This window comes from Andrographis paniculata, unplaced genomic scaffold (assembly GCF_009805555.1).
Source record: "Andrographis paniculata isolate CXL003 unplaced genomic scaffold, ASM980555v1 Contig87END, whole genome shotgun sequence".
NCBI classification, from domain to species: Eukaryota; Viridiplantae; Streptophyta; class Magnoliopsida; order Lamiales; family Acanthaceae; genus Andrographis; species Andrographis paniculata.
The window spans coordinates 1,226,488-1,246,503 of NW_026137625.1; the positions used below are offsets into that span (position 1 = coordinate 1,226,488).

The 20,016-nt window shown below is 31.4% G+C and overlaps 1 protein-coding gene across 2 annotated transcripts; it reads left to right on the top strand.

The window, feature by feature from the left end:
- Nucleotides 1-1,115: 1,115 nt before the first annotated feature.
- On the top strand, nucleotides 1,116-14,317 carry LOC127242740 (uncharacterized). Of its 2 annotated transcripts, XM_051262418.1 has the most exons (23): nucleotides 1,117-1,857; nucleotides 2,680-2,741; nucleotides 3,495-3,629; nucleotides 3,750-4,025; nucleotides 6,185-6,271; nucleotides 6,966-7,067; nucleotides 7,180-7,245; nucleotides 8,370-8,483; nucleotides 8,558-8,619; nucleotides 8,926-8,970; nucleotides 9,632-9,705; nucleotides 9,896-9,963; nucleotides 10,165-10,233; nucleotides 10,328-10,428; nucleotides 10,519-10,600; nucleotides 10,694-10,772; nucleotides 10,864-10,951; nucleotides 11,032-11,185; nucleotides 11,358-11,546; nucleotides 11,644-11,703; nucleotides 13,015-13,298; nucleotides 13,536-13,644; nucleotides 13,887-14,316. In XM_051262418.1, exons 1-23 carry the CDS (start codon nucleotides 1,257-1,259, stop codon nucleotides 13,938-13,940), a joined length of 2,961 nt encoding a protein of 986 aa, XP_051118375.1. In that variant the 5' UTR covers nucleotides 1,117-1,256; the 3' UTR covers nucleotides 13,941-14,316. The 2 variants fall into 2 exon arrangements, with proteins under 2 accessions (XP_051118376.1, XP_051118375.1); XM_051262419.1 differs by lacking the exon at nucleotides 3,495-3,629 and having other exon boundaries at nucleotides 1,116-1,857; nucleotides 13,887-14,317.
- The last annotated feature ends 5,699 nt before the right edge of the window (nucleotides 14,318-20,016 follow it).

Sequence of the window (20,016 nt, forward strand, 5' to 3'; positions counted from 1 at the left end):
TACATACATAAACAATACACACAAGAATGTCACGAGTGAGTACGAGGTGGCACATTACTTGTAAGCACGACATGTTCAAGCATGACGTGACACATTGTTAGTAAGCACGGCGTGTCAAGTATGAGGTGTCATTTCTTTATTGTGGAGAAAGCTTAAGCACAAAGTGTTCTTAAGCACGAGATGTCCTTAAGCATGAGATATCCTAAGCACGAGGTGACCTTAAGCATGAGGCGTTCCTAAGCACAACGTGGCTTTAAGCATGACTTGTCACGTTCTTCTTTGTGAAGAACCTTTGAGCAAGAGGTGGCGTTCTAAAAAGACACATCAAGTACGATATGTCATGCAGAACAAGTGCCACATTGTTAACATGACACATCAAGCACGATGTGTCAAATTGCATGCAAGCCAAGTGTTGCTCTATGAGCAATACACATCGGAGACAATATATTGTTATGCATGGAATTACTTCACAATGAAGTATGCTTATACCTAGGGTTGAAGTATCGTGTGCCTGTAAATAGGAACACACCCTACTTCATTCAATAAGATTCTACACATAAAAAAACAACAGAATTTTGAGAAAATAGTGGTAAAAATGTGCCAAAGAAATGTGCAAAAGAATATTATTATGATTCCAAACAATTATAGGTGGTGAATCAACAGTGCCTCTTTTGTTCTTTTAGAATTGATCGAGGTCTTGACTAAGAGTTTCCCGATTGATCTTACTAGTCTGTCATCACAAAAAGCATTTAAAGCTTGGATATCAAAGATTCCTTTGTGAAAGATAAACAAATTTTTATTTGTACAAATTTGAAAAAAAAAAAACACTCTTATATATTTTATTAATTAATAAAATATTATTATTTTTTAATATGTATAAAACTTAAAAAGAATATAGTCGAGTGAGAAAAAAGGAAAAAATTATAAAAGTATATTTAAAATCGTATTAGAAGAATTTTTGTTGGGCAAACAAGGTAACAAACCCCTTTTGTATTATGGGCATATCATAAAAACGCGTTTCACATGATAAAAAGCGCAGCCACGCTTTTGGAATATCTAAGTTTTGTAGATGACACATTTACCCATGTTTTAGATTGACGCAATCCATATGGGAAGGGTACTTTTGTCATCTCGCATGGAGCAGAACCTACCCCGTCTTCACTTGCCGCCACTGTCTTGTTCTTCTATCTTCCATTTCCCGCCAATTATTTCTTCATCAGCACAGAGAGAGTTTCTCTATAGGAAGAAAGAAGAAAATGGATATTCCTGATTTGGAAGAGCTAGAATGGCTGGAATCTCACACTCTGGAGGATGAATTCGAAGACGATTTCGAGCCGCCTTCGTCACCGGAGCAGCTCGACAGGGATGGGCTTATCGAGCGACCGACTCTGACCCTCCCTCCAAAGCCCTCGCCGTTCAAGCCTCGGTCTCAAATTAACCAGAAACGCGTCCGATCTGACTCCGTTCCAACAACCTTATGTGTCGATGACACTATCGAGCACGAGAATGGCTCCGGTGGCAAGAGAAGTCGGATTGAAGTGGGAGAAGAGTTGGATGTGGAACGTGCTGAGATCGAGCGGCCGGGATTGGATCCGGATGCGGCGAGTGATGGCGCGAATGTGGGGGCTGTGGAGGATGACGAAGACTGGATTAAAGAGTTGCCGCCGGAGGATGTTGTGGAGGAGATGGAAGAGGAGAGAGAAGAGAGGATAGTGTCTCGATTTGCATCGGAGATAGATGGCGATTGTCTGCCGGTGACAGGGTTGGATGGAGAGAGAGTGTATGCGAAGCTGTGTAGAATAGAAAAGGATGACGAGGAGAGGAAGAAGAAACTGAATTTTCGAGGTAGCTTCAATGGTGAGTATCTGAGCCCTAATTCTTTGGCTTATTAGGATTTGTTCATTCCTGTAGCATGTTTCTGAGGGAAATCATTTCAATGTTTGGATTTTTTTTTTGTTTTTTTCTAGTGTTTCTAATGTGTCAAATAGTGTTGCTTTGAGTGGTAAGTAATTGTGATCTCTTACAATGAGTGTATATATATGTATTCGATTTCTTATAAAAATACTATAGATTGATGGATGATTTTTCAGACTGAATGTAAGATTCATGGTGGAGGATTCGGTTGTGAATCAGTTTCAATTTGAATAGAGAAAAATCTCATGGTGATTATATTGTCGACTTGCTTCTTTTCGATATCTTTTTCCTACATGTCAGTTTCAAGTGAAAGCTTTTTCAATGATCGTTAGTGAGAACAGCAATACGAGCTAACCTGAAGTGAATCCATTGACAACCAGTATACCTGTGGGAGTTTTTTCAAAGTAATCTAAATTTCTCAATCTGCAGGGTTGTTAAAAATTGTCACTTGATGAGCAATGCTCACAGTTCTGAATAGTTTGTACAGTGTTATGAGATAGAATCTCCCATTTTTAGGAAAATACATTTTTTTTTTCTAATTATTTTTTTATGGGTTGGTAGATGGTAGTTCTTGGTATGTACATTGCTTTCTAATTTCATGTTGCTATGTGCTTCAGGGCTTTTGGTCTTTTTGACTCTCATTTTTTCATTTTGTTTTATGTGTTTTGCCACGCACACATCACTGTGTATTACATTATCTAATATGAAATCACATGTCCCTATAAATGCTTGTAATCATTGGTGCCATCTAATGGGGTCTTGCAGGACTTCTTCAGGAACCTGTCAGAGTTCTTATGCAAAAAGCTGAGCAGGAGGAACTCACAAGGGTACACCATTTCCTCTAAGAACTAGTCTACTTTTATGCTTATCCAGTATGTTTTTTGTCTTTTATCGATGGGCTGCTAAGAGGTATTTTGTATTCAGAATTCATATCAAAGTTACTTCTCTTTCTATTTGGTGCCGGTTGCTTCTCTCTTGATCAGAAATATAATAGTTTGTCTTCTTTAGTAATGAGATAAGTGTTCAACTTAGACCTCATAAATTTGACTTGGTGGTCGCATACAATAATTTTCACCAAATTGTGTGAAAATGCAATTAGAAATGCTATACAATTATGAAAAATTCTTTTATGATTGCTTCATTGTTTATACTACCTTCACCTACCATGCAAAACTAATAGTAAATGAGTTGTTTGTATGATGAGCTTTGGTTATGCACCAATCATCTTCTTGCTGAAATAGTAAATCTAAGCTCTCTGAGCATTAAATTCACAGAATCAATGTTACTCAGTCTCAAGCTGTAATTTTATTTATTTTTTTTTTTAAAAAAACAATTTAATGTAATTTTCATGGTTGATATAATTGAAAATTAATATAGCTTGATGTTTAATTTATTTTGCATGCATTTGTTAACCTATAAAGTAAATTTTTGTTACCTTTGGACAATAGGGAGTTCCGTGTTCATTTGAAATGAAACTATTAGTATATTTTAACATTCATGGAACACTAAACATGTTATGAATGTGTAGTTTATATTTCCTGCGCTTTTGGCAGTGATCCTTTTTTTTCTTTTGAGTGAAGGCTTTGAAAGCAAGTGTTAATCCAACTGAAGGAGTTCAACAAAAAGAAAAATTAATCAATGATCAACTTTGGGTGGATAAGTATTCTCCAAGTTCATTTACGGAGCTCCTCAGTGATGAGCAGACAAACCGTGAGGTTGTTAAGAGTTTTTGTTTTTTATGAGACTCATAAAAAATTTCTCAATGATGTCAGTAGGGTAGCGCTACTTCCAAATTTTGTAGTTATTACTTAACCTTTGTGGTCTCTTTGCAACAGGTTCTCCTTTGGTTGAAACAGTGGGATTCCTGTGTTTATGGATCCGAAATAAAGAGTACTGCAGATGATGTTTTGTTTGCTTTGAGACAACATTCTTCTGGCTCCCAACATTCTAGACAATTCAAGAAGAATTATTTCGGAAACAACATTGACACCAAATTTAGCAGAGGGATAATGAAAGGTGAAGATGAGTCTGGTAAAGAAAACGATATTTCCCAGGGAATTCAGGAGAGATGGCACAAGGAGCAGAAAAATCATGGTCCTCCAGAGCAAAAGGTTTGTTGCTGCACCTTCATGTTCTTCTACTTTTGTTATCTTAGCACCTTTTGTACTTTTGAGCTCTAGCTTTAGAAGGTTCATTGCCGATTGAAATATTTGAAATTGATAGTGTTGAAGGGATTAAACAAAAAATAAATATGGAATGATACATCTCTTATTATAGTCCAGATTGCAGGTAATGCCATTCGACATAATATTTCATTGGGAAATTGAATGTTCAAATATGCCTACAGCCACAGCCATCCGTTTATGAAAAATATTTCCATGTACATTGTAATAAATAATGTTGACTGGAACAAGCGAAGACCATGCTAGGAGGACTTAACTATAAAGAAATATAAGCCCATTCATTTCAAGCTTAATAATATTCAACAGGTAGCACGAACTAGTACCCTGTGTCTATAGTTAGGTTATGTTACAAGAAAAGGCCATCACGCCAATAATATAAGCTGATGTAACATATGGATCTTCAGAAAGTTGAGAAATGTTCTCTACAGCAGTATGCATTTTGTTACAATGGATCGACAACATGTTATTAGTAGTTCATTTACAAGCTAGCTGTCAAAACTGCTCATGAAAGAGTTATTTTGTACTAGGAACTGACATAGCTGCATAGTTCGGATTTACAGCACATTGAAGGAAAGTTTCCATGTTGAATGTACTAATCTGAAGGTGCCGATTAAGCTTACTAGAGGTCTCGTCATGGTTAAGGAACTCAAGGAAAACAAGAATTGAGAAATATTGATAATCATATTGGCTTATTTACAATCAATAATAGTGACATTGTGTATTAATTAAGTCTATTGAACATATTATGATTCTTTCTTTTTATTTATTATTCCATCAATTGTAGATGGCGTCCATGCATCTTAATATCAATTTTTCTTATTACAATTCGATGAAATGTATCAATCTTGTTGAGATCTACTTTGAAAAATGTAACTATCATGGACATCAAATGTGTAGTAAGAATAAAGTTACAAAAGTTAGCTATTAATGAGTTCATTTCCAGATTTCACCAAATATATTAGAAGTGCTAGAAAGTTCCTATATTATGATATTTTAATTTAAATGTGTGTCAACAACTCTACAGAAAATCTGGTTATTATCACATTGTTGTTGCCATGTTTTGTTGTACAATGTTTAGGTTCATTCAAACAAATATCTAGATCATTTAGATGAAAAATAAATATACAATGATACAAAACTGTTACTTTGAATCTAATTTATTTCCCTTTTGAAGAATTGCCCTTCAACTCCACAATACACAATTATTCCTCTACAACTCCACAATAAACTATTATTATTTGACCCGATTAGTTGATGTTAACTATTCTATCCTTGTTTTGCTACTCGTTATGATTTTTACAAATAGTAGTTTTGTTCTCTTGTGTAATGTGTTTGCAAAGTATAATATGATTGAGCTTTTTAATGAATATATGTGTAAGGTCTGCATTGAATTCCAATGATTGAAGAACTATTGTTGATGGCGCTAAAACATGGGATATATTTATTAACCTAATGGGCTTTTTTCTCCATGGGTAGAACTTCACATTTTGTTTTCAAACATCCAAAGAGTGAGTCCAAACAAATCTTAAGGTTTTGATGAAATGCATAAATATCTCCAAAAATTGCATAAATGAATTGACGCTCTGTGAAATTATTATATTAAGAAGCTAAAGCTTGTGATGCATTGGAAAATTGAACTAAATCACAATGTACAGCTGCTTTTTCTACACAGTTATGGCTGACTGCTTTTTAGCATTTTATCCTCCAATGTCTGCATTTTTTCTATAATCATATTTGTTCTCTTTTCCACTGATTTTTTATCATTATCTATTTCAATTTACTCAAATTTCTGTTCTTTTTTACATTTTTTTTCCTACATTAACTTTTGATAACAATTGATAGTTTATTTTATTTTATTTTGGATTCAATCATGTTCATGCTCAGCAAAGTTTGGTTTACATGCAAACAGGTAATTTAATCACCTTAAACCGTTTGCCCAGATTACTTATTTGAGCATGCTTACTCTGGGCCTTCATGTTGTACTTTACATATAAAGATTAATTAATCACTAATAGTAAGCATACTTTGTATGTAAATCTTCTCACATTCTTATATATGTTTGCAATAATAATAGTTGATCGTTACAGATTCTGTTGCTTTGTGGTCCTCCTGGGCTTGGAAAGACAACACTTGCACATGTAGCTGCTAGGCATTGTGGGTACCGCGCGGTGGAGGTTTGAATATTTTAAATTTTCCTTTTTTATGAGATTAATTAAGTTCTCTAAAAATTAAGTAAATTCTAGAGCATTTTCTATCTCTGTGTTAGATTCGTTTTAATGGTGCATCATACGAAGAAAATTTTCTACATGTATGACAACTGTGGTGGGAACAATGAAATTGTTGATATTGCTAATAAGGAAATGCAAAGAGGACAAAAGAAAACATGAAAAAAATGTATTCATAGAATGAAACGCGAAAACAATTTTAATTCTTCATTTTTCTCCAAAATGTTTTACTGCTTTCTCAATACTTTCTTCAACAAGTGTACATATAACAATTATTATTATCGATTTTTTTTTATTCCTGCCATTTCCAATACTTTTTCTCAACATAAAAATCCTTGAATGTATTAATTTTCTTTTCTAAACTGGATGTTTGAACCTTACCTACTAGTTTAACCTTTTGTGGCATTACTTTTTGAAACCGTAATCATCATTAATTGCAATGATATATGGTAGTACTAAATTTTGATTCTAAGTGCACATGCAATCTTTTTCTTCAGTAAATATCCAATAACCATGATTCTTGTTATCTACTCGGTGCTGAAACTGTATTCAAATGTGTGTTGTGAAACAGAAGCTGCTGATCCACTGGAATGAAATATTTTTCACAAATATAAATTTGCCTAATTTTCTGTCCCCATGACAGATTAATGCAAGTGATGATCGATCATCTTCAACCATTGAAGCTAAAATCCTTGATGTGGTTCAAATGCATTCAGTTACTGCTGATTCAAAGCCAAAGTGCTTGGTTGGTTTTATTGTCTAATTATCTCTGTTAGGAAATGGTTTACTTTTTCCTTGGTTTCTTTTCATAATATTATTATGCTTCTCTTGGATAACATTGGGAACTGATATTTTAGGTTATTGATGAAATAGATGGTGCCCTGGGAGATGGGAAAGGTGCTGTGGATGTAATTCTTAAATTGGTAGGTCACACCAACTTTACTCTTCTGGCTGTGGGTTTGTTGACTGTGTTTTTACAGGACAATTTATGTGTAGTATTTCCCCCTTTAATTCTGCTCATTGACTTGCAAACATATGCTTGGTAAGTAATTATGACTCGGATGCCTTAATCATGTCAATGTTCGATATGTATTAACTGTATCTACTTGTTTTAATTCAATTATTTTGTTATAAATTTTGCAAATGATTATCTCTTACCTAATAATACTAAAAAACACAAAATATTGTCCAAGTAAATCAAGCAAGAAGCTTTGTAGTATCTGTGTGTTGTGATTGATCGGTTGTGTTCCTTTGTGTTTGGGGGCGTTATGAATTGTTTTAAAAATAGGTTTGATATGATGTTGTTACTGGAAAATAAGTGAGTTTTGAATAGAAGATACATATTTTATGTTATACATTAAATAAAAAAATGTGTTTAATTAAATATTTGGAAGGGGTTGGAAAAAGGTTTACTATAGCACACATAGTGCGAAAACACAAAGGAGCACCCTATAGTTTCCAGCACTGCTGTCTTTGGTACATAAACAGCTGCTCATCATCATGATCTAGCTTTTTATCTCACTGTTTGGGTTGGCATATGGATTGTATATTTGTATACATTTGTCCTTTGGTTTCAGTCAAGACATGCATTCTCTTGTATATTTAGATGTAGCATTCTCTTAGAGCAGTTTCTTTTCTTCTTAGTTTAATAGGCTGTTGATAAGCAAAAGTTCCTAGTCATAGCTAATTTTAATTAAAACCAGCATGCATCCTATATAGTGCAAATGAAAAGGTATTTATATTAATTATGAATTGATATTTATTAATCCAGATTGTCTGATGTTTCAAAAGTTACCCAGCTGTAATTTCAATTTTTTGTCCCCATATTTGGAGTTGAAGTTTAAAGTCTATGGGAAATTCCTATATACACATGCTTCTTCATTGTATTGAAATGGCCATATCCTGCCCCAGGCTTATAATTTACTGAAACTGGTGGAACATCAACGGTTCATGTTTATTTTAGTGCTCTCCAAATTCACGCTGGGGTTCTCCAATCTCGAATTGAATGCTTATTCATGAAAATATGTCATGATCCAATTTGATGCAGTTATCTTCCGTTGAGAGGAAAAGTGACAGTGGAAAAGGAAATGTCTCTCATGTGGCAAATTCTGGTTGGAAGCCTAACCGAGAGAAACAAAGTACTTCACGGTTATTGAGGCCTGTAAGTATGATGTCTTCTCAAACTCTGTTCATATATATAGATTGATATCTGAGATAACTACATGTAATATGCAGGTCATATGTATTTGTAACGATCTATATGCACCAGCCCTTAGGCCATTGCGTCAAGTGGCCAAGTATGTTCCTAGTTGTTATACCTGTTTTCTCTTTGATGAAAGTTTGGGCAGTAAATGGATAAGATATATATTTTTCTTATTCAAATATAAGTGAATCCTCACCCCAAAAGTAATCTCAAATTTGCAACTAAAAGTAAGCGTTTTTATCATCTATCTTTGACTATATTAAGAGTGAGAGTTTTCCTGAAAATTATGCAGTACCTGAAACATTGGATGGCTTTTTTCCTACAATATATTTATAGTTGGGGAAAGGATGTACATGGCTGAATAAGTACAACAATAAAATGTTCAATTTACATATTGCAGGGTTCACATCTTTGTCCAACCAACAGCAAGTCGTGTTGTAAACAGGTGCAATTGTTTTTTTTTGTTTTTTTTTTTTTCTTAGTTCAAGCAATCAATTCTATCCAATTTTCTTCTTGGTTGTTGACTTTGTATGGAATATGTCTTATTCTCTGGGGCTAGTACCCATATTATTGTTTACAATCTTATGCTGGTTCTTTATGTTGAATATTGTAATGATTACAGATTGTTAATCAGCAATGCATCTAGAAGATAATACATGATTCGTGCATATTTCAATTAAAAAAGATATATCAGTTCTCTACTATATTTATTTTTTGGGATGCTTATAATATAATCAACAGGTTTATTTTCCTATTTCATATTATTGGTTCTTGCACAGTTTAAAATACAACCTAATGCTCAGGGGTTTGAATATTACTTTTGATAATTAGTATTTCATTCTTCCACTCTCTTCTTGGAAGTCCAGGATCTAGGTTTTCAATCCATATCTCAATTAATTAAATATCCCTTACAAATCTCATGCTACCACATCGTTTATTGTATTAATTTCATAATTGATACAATCAATGTAAACTTGCATTATTTTAGTCAACAAATTTGGCTGGTTTCAGTCACTTGACCCCCAGTGTATGAGTTCTTAATTATGCTGGCTATTTTATTAGAATGCCTCTGGTTTCTGACCCAATTGAATAACTTTAAATGATAGGTTGAAGTATATTTGTCATAAAGAAGGAATGAGGACAAATTCTCATACTCTGACAGCCCTGGCAGAGTATACTGGTTAGTCTTTATTTCTGATTGCATGCTTGTCTCACAGGTCCAAAGGTTTTTGGAATAAATCAGCATCATATGCATTTACATTGCAAATGTGACATTCATATTTGATTACTTCAATCTTTCCACTTATTTGGTAATCTAGATGGTCCAAATGTCAAAGTTCAGTAAGTTGATTTCAATATTTACCTCTCAGAATGTGATATACGCTCATGCTTGAACACACTTCAGTTTCTCAACAAGAAGAAGGAACTCCTCAATGTGGTACAACTTTTATGTGACACCCTCCTATATTATGAGTTCTATATTTTCTTGTGACTGCTGATTCTACCTCAAAAACACCCCGCGCTTCTAGCTACCATGTTCACAGTTTTCTTAATAGCTACATTCATACTAACTGATTCAATATTAAACCAAAAAAATAAATACTGTTTTGCTAATAGATAGAACAATTTTCTGTTTAAGATGGAGATCAGTTCTCAAGTGGTTGGTCGGAAGGATGTAGCTAAAAGTACTTACGATATATGGAAAGCAGTAAGTCCACTGGATGCCTTGTTACTGTTTCCAAAAAGCAAAGCTCTTTGTGCTTATCATTCTAGTTTCTCCTTTTCTTCTTCTCAATATGAAGATCTTCCAAAAGAGAAAGGTGAAACAGTCCAAGAAATGTGATAATTCTGGCTGCAGCACGTCTGGGGATTTTGACTTTCTATACACTATGATATCTAACCGGTAAGCAGAAATCCATCTTTTATCTTTCAGAACTAATGTAATGGATCGTGATTCACATGGTTTTTGTGTGCCTATTTTTATTGGTCTCAGTGGTGACTATGATTTAATTTTGGAGGGGGTTCATGAAAACATGTTGCAGCTTCGTTCTGTTGATCCGGTGATGCAAAAAACTGTAAGTCTAACTTGCTTCTCAATTTTTATATACCTAATCTTAATAAGTTCACGTGTCATCTCATTAGACATTAAAGTGACCAATTTCTTTCAGGTGCAATGTTTGGATAATCTATTGATTTCAGATATAACTCATCGATACATCATGCGAACACAGAAAATGTCTCTTCAAGGTAACCTTGTTCTAAACATCTGCACATGCTAAATCAACTTTCTTATGATGCATGTCTTATTCTACATATGCTTTTGATATACTTTTCACAGTTTATCAACCAGCAATTGCCATACATATACATAATCTTATAGCTCAAGTTGAGAAGAAAGAGATTGAATGGCCAAAGTCACTCCAAAGGTAACTAAATTTCACTCATTTCTGTTTTTCTACCAATATCTTTTGAAATGCCACTTTAGTCTTCTCTTGTCATTCAACAGGCTCAGAACAATTTTTTCTGAAAGGATGGACATGTTCCACTCATGGCATAACAAAATATTACCTCACATTTCAAGGCATTTGTCAGCAAATTCCTTTGTGGAAGATTCAATTTCTCCGATGTTGCACATCCTATCGCCGCCTACATTGAGACCTGTAATCTGTGTGACAAAAACTAACATATTTTTCCTGCTTCATCACCTTAAAAAAATAAAGAATTTGAGATGCCTTATTTTGAAATCCTACATATTAATTTACAGTTAACCGTTACTTTGTTCACACTAGTTCTTCACTTTACCCCATTTAAGAATCCATGCTGTTATTGTAGGTTGCATTTCATTTGCTTTCAGAAAAGGAGAAGAGTGATTTAAACCAGTTGGTAAATAGCATGGTCTCCTATGCTATAACATACAAGAATGTCAAATCTGGTCAATCTGCTAGTTTGAGACATGAAAGTGCTTTAGATGTAACCACACTTTCGCTTGACCCACCACTTACTGAATTTATACGCTTCAAGGTTAGTATACTGCCCATGCAATCTTTCGATGTTGTACCTTTAATATATAGAATATACTTTGTGTCGGAAGTCTCACCCTTATTAATTGGTTCACCAGGATTACAATTCATGTCATTTCGAACTTGCCTTAGCAGTGAAGCAGGTCTTGGTTCATGAGGTAAGTTTTGGAAGCTGTATGCGAACATATTATTAATAATACTGACAATGAATTAAAGTTCTCATTTCCCTTTGTTTTGTTATTGATATCATACAAAACATGATACGTGATATATATATATATATTATATTTTTAATCCATTTAACACTTTATCCCCCAGAAGATATGGAAAATGGAACAAACTGGTTGTTGAACTTGCTCTGGAGTAGCCGCTCCACTAATCATTATACCTTTCTCACTGTAGTGGGCAAAATCTCTATGAAATAGTAGCATTGTATCAATACTGTTAGCTGTGAATAATTGTCTTTGCATAAGTGTGAAGCATACTAGCCCAAGTTTGTTTTACACACGCACATCTAAACGTGCATAGAGCTACTGATTTTTACTTGAGTTTCGTCCTCTTAATTCATCTTTATCTGCCTTTCCCAGAAATTTTAGTAAAGCTTAAAATAATTGTTATCTTGCTTTTGATGTGGAATTCCAAAGACTACACTGCCAGTTCTAGATATATGATTAGATGGCTTGAATTCTCTCATTGACTTGTATATCTTCTTAGTATAAAGTACCAAGGAAATCAAATTAGATCCAATGTAAGCCTATTTGATTGGGTGAAATCTGTATTTTAAGTTATAATAATATTTTTCTGTATAACTTGACTGTCATTTATATTTTAGTTATACCTGGTTGCTAAGAGCATATATTTTCGACAGTCTTGTCTTAATATTGGCAGAGTAACCAAATCTTGTTGTATTGTGTTTCGCACTGCAATTCATTAAGGCTAAATTTGTATTGATGTTCGTCAAATGCTTATTCATTTGTTATAGTGCAAAATGTACCGTAAAAGTTATAATTCATATATTGTTAACACTACTTACCTAGACTAGTGCCTTTCTATCCATGTTTTGAATTTTGGCGAGTATGTTATATTGTTATTCGATTCTCTTCTTCTGCCTTTTTTTTTTTTTTTCTCCATTCTCTTCTTCTGCCTTTTTTTTTTTTTTCTCCATTCTCTTCTTCTGCTTTTTTTTTTTTTTTTTTTTCTCCACACAGGAAGTCTGTAGTTCTCTAATCTTGAGGTCAAGAGCAGAACAAGCTCTGAATTTCGAGAACAAAAATATGATCCTTAGATCAATATACCTTATTTTTAGTTTCTCTAGATGTATTACGCATTGTCATCTTTTTTCAAGATACATATATAATGGTCATTTGTGACTTAAGTTCACCAACTTCTTATATTAAAGCTCTAAGTTACAGTTATCGATGTCTTAATTTAGATTATTGTGATGGACTAGTTTTGCGCATGACTTGTAGGTGGAAAAGCAAAAAATCCTGCGGAGTAGCCTATCCAAAACTGGCAATATGCACATGCAAGAGAATCACGGGGCAGGAAATATTAATACTGAAAGCAGATTATTATCTAAATCTAGTTCTACGAATGGATCGGCTGAAAAGAAAAGGAGTGAGAAAAGTCCTACTTCCAATAAAACGGGAACTTATAAAAATGTTTCTGAGTCAACTAGTTCTACGGTTCAGAAAGCAAAACCAGCAGAAAGATCCAAAAAGCGTTCTGGTGACCTGACAAGTTTCTTCACTCGGTATGATCAGCCATCATTTCTCGAATCAATTTCATTTCTATAGTCGTTTCTGTGCATTTTGAACATATTGGTTCAAGTAAACTAGCAAGCATAACTGATGAAATCTATTACAAAAACATTCTAAAGTTAATGTAAACTTAGAGAATCTTCGAGCTTCCTGTCATAGTACTACCATTTAGGAGTATTTATTTTATTTTTTTGTTTTGCTTCGGAACATTTATCATGAATCTTGATCAGGCGTAGCAAAGTGAGCAATGAAGGCGACTCTCAAGTCACCAGCGACGCCACACAGGAACCTGCAAAAAGGGCAGGAGCTTCACACCCTTTGTTGTTTAAATTTAATGAGGTATTTGCTGCCACTTTTACTTAGTTCCTTAATGCATATGAAGCTGAAAAACTACATGATCTGCATCCCATTTTAGAGATCACACCATCTACGTCGGGCCCTAAACTGATGATCTAACGCTTCTCATCGCACCTCTACACGTATCTTTATATCACTCTCGATTAAACAATCCCAGAATCTTTGCTGATGCTGGACACTGTGCTATTCTCCTTAATGATAATATTTTCCTCTGTTTTGCTTAGGGGTTCACAAACGCCGTGAAACGACCTGTGCGAATTCGGGAGTTCCTTTTGTGATCTACGCAAGCATAAAGCATACACTGTTGTGGTATGAATGATGTATAGTTAATAGTTTCATGCATAGATAACTATTTTGAGTTCTTTCTTTTGTTGTTTTATGGTAAGAGCATGTCTAGTGGCCTGCAAAATAGATGGTCTTCGATCATAACGAGGCTTTTTATATTGCATCCAGCAAAACTTATCATCAAATGGTTTGCAAATATAGGCAAAATAATGGCAAGATTTGGCCTCGTGTCAGTGAAGTAATTCTTTAAGCTTTGAAGATTATCTAATTGTGTATAAACTATTGTGTGATTTTTACATTTTGACACTTGTGTCGGATTCTAAACAGAGCCACTTCGCCTCCACATCAGCTAGTAGAGGCAAATTTATGGGTAAGCCATTGCATATGCTCTAAGATCTACAGTGTTTTTCATTAAGACAACTCAGCTTAAAAAATAGTACTTTGTCTCATATTTATATATTCATTTATTTTTTGCACGGAGTTTTAGAAGAAATATTAGTATTATATTAGAATGTAGCAGAAATAAAGATAAAAAGATTAAAAAAATGAATATTTTGTTATGGTACAGATCAAAATGAAAAAATGAATAGATTGTTAAGGGACGAATGAAGTATAATAGTAAATGGTTTTTCATGTTGTGACAGCTCTAACGAGAAGGTTGTGAAATTACATAATGTGTGTATTTTGTCTTATATTTTTGGTTTTGATGTGGTTGATATGATATTTTCTATATGACAAATATGTATCGAATATAATATTTTTCTAAGAAAATAGTAAAAAAAAAATGTAACTTAAAAATACAAAAGAACAAATAAATGTTTCTTTATAGAAAAAAATATATTTTAATATATACTTTCTTGGTTTAAAGTTGAAAGATTATTATAGATATATATACATATATGTGTATTTAAAAATTATATAAAAATAAGATATTATTTGTGCCTTTAAAAAAGTTATTTTTATAGAGTTTGTATCAAAGAGGCATTATAATAGAAATAGAATAGATTTTCCATAACATATTTGTTATGTTGAAAAGTGAATTTAATGCATATTTATTGGTTATATTGAATATTCTATAAGTTCTTTGTTATGATTATTTAATATTAAGAATGTATTAGTTAAATTAATTAAAATATAATACAAATGATTATAAATTAAAGTAAAGATAACTAATTAATTTTAAAAGATTAAATAAATTATAAATTATTTAATTATAATTTTTTAGTTTTCTTAAGTTTTTGTATTATGAAAAAAAAAATTATTCTCTGCAAAATAATATGCATATTAATGTACTTTTTATTTATAATTTATTTTTAAAATTAAATTATATGAATATAAATAAATATATATATATATATATATATGAAAACAATTTTTTCAGTGGAGGAAGGAACAAAAATCAAATAAAAACTTTTACCAACAAAAAATACATACAACGATGAAATTGCTATTTTTAGTCCAAAGTACATCTTAAAATCATATATTTAGATCAAAAATGAAAGTTAGCTCTGATAATTAGTACCATAGTCGTGGTGGCAAAAAAGTCATTTTATATGACCATCCGTACAATAAGATATATATTAGTATTACGATATATATCTTGAAAATATCCTTTGATATAGATTTGTACAAGTTGAAAGTTAACAACATCTATTTTATTTTAAGAGAAAAAATTATTTTTGGTCCTATTCAATATCAAAATTATCAATTTTGGTCTCATTCAAAAAAAAATTATCAATTTTAGTCCCACTCAAATGAAAATTTATCAATTTTAATCCCAAAATGGTTGACTGGGACTGAACACGGCCGTGTTGGATGACTCAGAAGGTGACTGGGCGTTCCAGGAAGCCAACACAGCCGTGTTGATTACCTTGCACTTCCGAACACGGCCGTGTTTTTGCCCGTGTTCTGAACACAGCCATGTTCCTACCCATGTTCATGTTTATGTTCTCAAGACAGCCATGTTCTAGGTCATGTTCATGCTCATGTTCTCAACACAGCCATGTTCTAGGCCATGTTGACGACCATGTTTTCAATATAATCATATTTTATGTCATATTTATTATTATTTTCACTTTTTGGTTAAAATTATTTGATATATATATTTATAATTTAACAAAAATATTTTTTACAATTATTTTATAATATAAAAAATAATCAATTTTTAATATTTTTAAAATATATAAAAATAATAATATATTAATATAGTTTTTAATAATACTCTCTCCGTCCCACTTTCATGTCCACATTGCCGTTTATATCCGTCTCACATCCCATGTCACTTTCGTTTTTTTTGGAAAATAATTACACACTATTTTTTAATTTAATTTTAATTTTAATTAAACTAATGAGTTATTTTAATCTTAATTTATAATTATTTATGTTATATGATAATTATTTTTACTAATCTATTCTTAATTATCTACTAATTATATTTATCCTAAATTCTCGTGTCTACAGTGACCCAGATATCCAGCGTGAGATGGAGGGAGTATTATTTTAAAATATTATTATTTTTATATATTTTAAAAATATTAAAAATTGATTATTTTTTATATTATAAAATAATAGTAAAAAATATGAAAAAAATAATAAATATGACCTATAATATGATTATATTGAAAACATGGTCGTGAACATGGCCTAAAACATGGCTGTATTGAGAACATGGGCAGGAACATGGCCTAGAACACAGCGAACACAGCTGTGTTGAGAACATGGGCAGGAATAAGGCTGTCTTCAGAACACGGATAGGAACACGGCCGTGTTCAGAAGTGCAGGGTAATCAACACGGCCATATTGAGACCAACACGGCCGTGTTGGCTGCCTGGAACGCCCAGTCACCTTCTGAGTCATCCAATACAGCCATTTTGGGACTAAAATTGATAAATTTTCATTTGAGTGGGACTAAAATTGATAATTTTTTTTTAATGGGACCAAAATTGATAATTTTGATATTGAATGGGACCAAAAATAATTTTTACTCTTATTTTAAATCCGGCCGGGTTCAGAGCGAGTTCGAGTTTTACTAAAAATTCGCCCCTCCCTGGACCTAAACCCGAATCCCAAACCCGGCTATTTTAATAATTATTATAATTTATTTATATTTTTATACAATATAAATTATATTATTTTTTTATTTAAAAAAATTTAAACATAAAATATAATTTTAAATTTAAATCAAATTTGTGTTTGCATTTGTTTTTCTTACACTTCTCCTGCTAACCACATCGTTGCAGACTATTGTCAAATATTTGATTTTTCTTATTTTCAGAACTATAATTTTTTGGTGCTTTATCGCATACTTTTTTTTACTATTAAATTATTTTTAAAAAAGTTTATTTTATTCTTTTCTTTAAAAAAAAAGCGGGTTTGTTGGGTTGGCTTCGAACCCGGAGGATTCGGGGCGGAACGGATCATGGGGCTGGGTTGAAGTGGGGCGGGGTGGGTCTTGAATCCTAATATTTTCTAGTGGGTATCGGGGTCTGCAAAACCTGTTCCGAACCCGCGCTGTTAACATCCCTAATTATGCAGAAGCATCCACGATACCTATGTGCAGGTATATACGTATAACAACAATATATTTTTGCATTTATTGATTTTTATAAATTAAAGAAAAAATACAAAAACAAAATGACACTATTAATTAAAAAGTAAATAAATTTTATAGTCAATAAAATAATAATTAAAATTAATAAAATTCCCATATTAACAAAATCTCATAAGATATTTGAGACAACACAGTGTTGAATTAAACAGGTCAAAATAGACAATTCAAAAATTTGATTTTGAATTTGATACATGCTAATATTTAAAACAATAAATTTGAAAATTTTAGACCGTTTGTCACTCGACACAACAATGAACTGGGCCATGTCCTTGGTCATTGATACTGGGCCGTGTCTGCCCAGTGGCGGAACCAAAACTCAAATAAAATGAGAGATATTTTGTTTTTCGAAAATTCAATATACCGAAAAATTAATATGATAAATATATATTGATACCATACCAGAATTTTAGTATAATATCGACATATATCATTTCATACTCAAATACTAAAATTTAAAATAATGATTTTAGTATCAATATATTTGAATTATTTGTATATACCGATATATTGAATACTAAAATATAAAAATTATTTAATATTTATTAAAAATATCAAATTATATGATTACCGTAAAAAAATGTTTTTTATAACAAAATTTTAATATTTTTTTACTATATATAATTTAAAAATTATATAAATAAAATAAGGGGTGGGATTGGGGAGGTGCAGGAGCCCTCCCTTGCCTACCTAATTTCGCTCGGGCCGATTTTATAAATATATATATATATATATAATTAAATAATAGTATAATGGTTAGATTTGTTAATTTAGAGTATTCGTTATTGTCAATGTGTTTAGTGCATTACTTTTTTAATCTCTCTCGTTCACGTCATATTTACATCAATATTTAAATTACTTCTTTTAACACGCATTATAGTATCTGTCACTTTTATTTATTATCTTTATATTTTTATGAAATTCATCATAATTATTTATTTTTATATATTTTTATTATCTAATCCTAATATATAATAATATTTATTATGTAAAATATTAATTTATATAAAATATAATAAAATTATATAAATTTTATATTATAAAATATTAAAATTAATTGCATTTAAAAATCTGAATGATTGAAATAAATTCGAATTAATATATTGGCGGAATATTTTTTTCGTTTTTGATAATTTTGTTAAAGAATTAGTTGAAAATAGATTGAATATAAAAATTTAAAAATATTTAAATATTAAAATTGGATATATAAAAGAAATTATTAAAAAATATGTAGGTGAGTTGTGATCTTTTAAAATAAATTTGAATTTGTATTTATATAAATAAATTATTGTTAAATTTAATTTTTTAAATTTTAAGTTATAATTAATTAACCAATTATTTATTTATTATTTTTATAGAGGTAACGAGTTTTTGTTCTTGATAAATGTAATAAATTGATATTAACTATATTGATATTAACTATATTTCCTCACAGGGGTAATACACTTGTTATAACAAAAACTACAAAGGTAATGAGAGAGGTAATCGAGAAGGTAATTGTAACAGAGTATCCTCTATAGTTGTTATTTTTACCTCATTATCTCTTTTATTTCTTATCCGCATCATATTTATCTCAATATTCAAATTATTTTATTTATCACCGGTTATACTAGATCACCTATAACACATTATTTTTACTATTTTATAAATTCATAATAATTTATTTATTTCTATATATTTTTATTATAATAATATATATAATAATTTATTTATTTATACATATTTTTATATATATTTATTATCTAATAATATTATTATATAATATTATATTTTAACTTTTAAAATATTACTCTATATAAATCTTAATAATTAAAATTATTCGAAATAAATCAATATATTCCCTCCGTCCACAAAAAAAGTGGGTAGTTAAAAGTAGTGTAATGACATTTTTCCCTTGCTTTTTGGTGTAAAAGTAATGATGTGATGTAAAATAGGGGTATTTGTGGAAAAAAGTAAGGTATTTAATGAAATGTTTACTGTAGACACTAAAAATATATGTCTAAAATCAATTAAATATCATGTATTTTGGAAGAAAATAAAATTCCAATAAAATAAATATATGGTATTTAATTATGCACACATGTTAATTTTTGTACAATAAATATCAACCATTAATGCAAAAATCTGCTTAAAATGGAAGATATCGTACAAATATTACGTGCATAAATAGAGCCATAGTAAATTTGGCAGCAAAATAAATTAATCTTGTCAATAAAGGAAGTATATAAATTAATATCTTCCAAACAAGGCAATGATATAAAGATCTTGTCAATAAATGAAGTATATGAATTAATATCTTCAAAAAAGGGCAATAATATAAAGATTTTGGCGAGAAAGCAAGGTGCACAATCAAATCCGTCAAGAATGAAAAACGGCATCCGATGGAAAAGGAAAGATTATAAAATCTTTCCATCCACGTAGCACCATCCGAAAAGGAAGCCAAGGCCGCCCTCCCCTATAAA

Excerpts from the sequence above, each read along its gene's own strand:
- LOC127242740 (XM_051262418.1), top strand. The coding sequence starts at position 1,257 with ATGGATATTCCTGATTTGGAAGAGCTAGAATGGCTGGAATCTCACACT. Across the intron at positions 1,858-2,679 it reads TTTTCGAGGTAGCTTCAATG|GACTTCTTCAGGAACCTGTC; the intron begins GTGAGTATCTGA and ends GGGGTCTTGCAG. Across the intron at positions 9,706-9,895 it reads AGCCCTGGCAGAGTATACTG|AATGTGATATACGCTCATGC; the intron begins GTTAGTCTTTAT and ends TTTACCTCTCAG.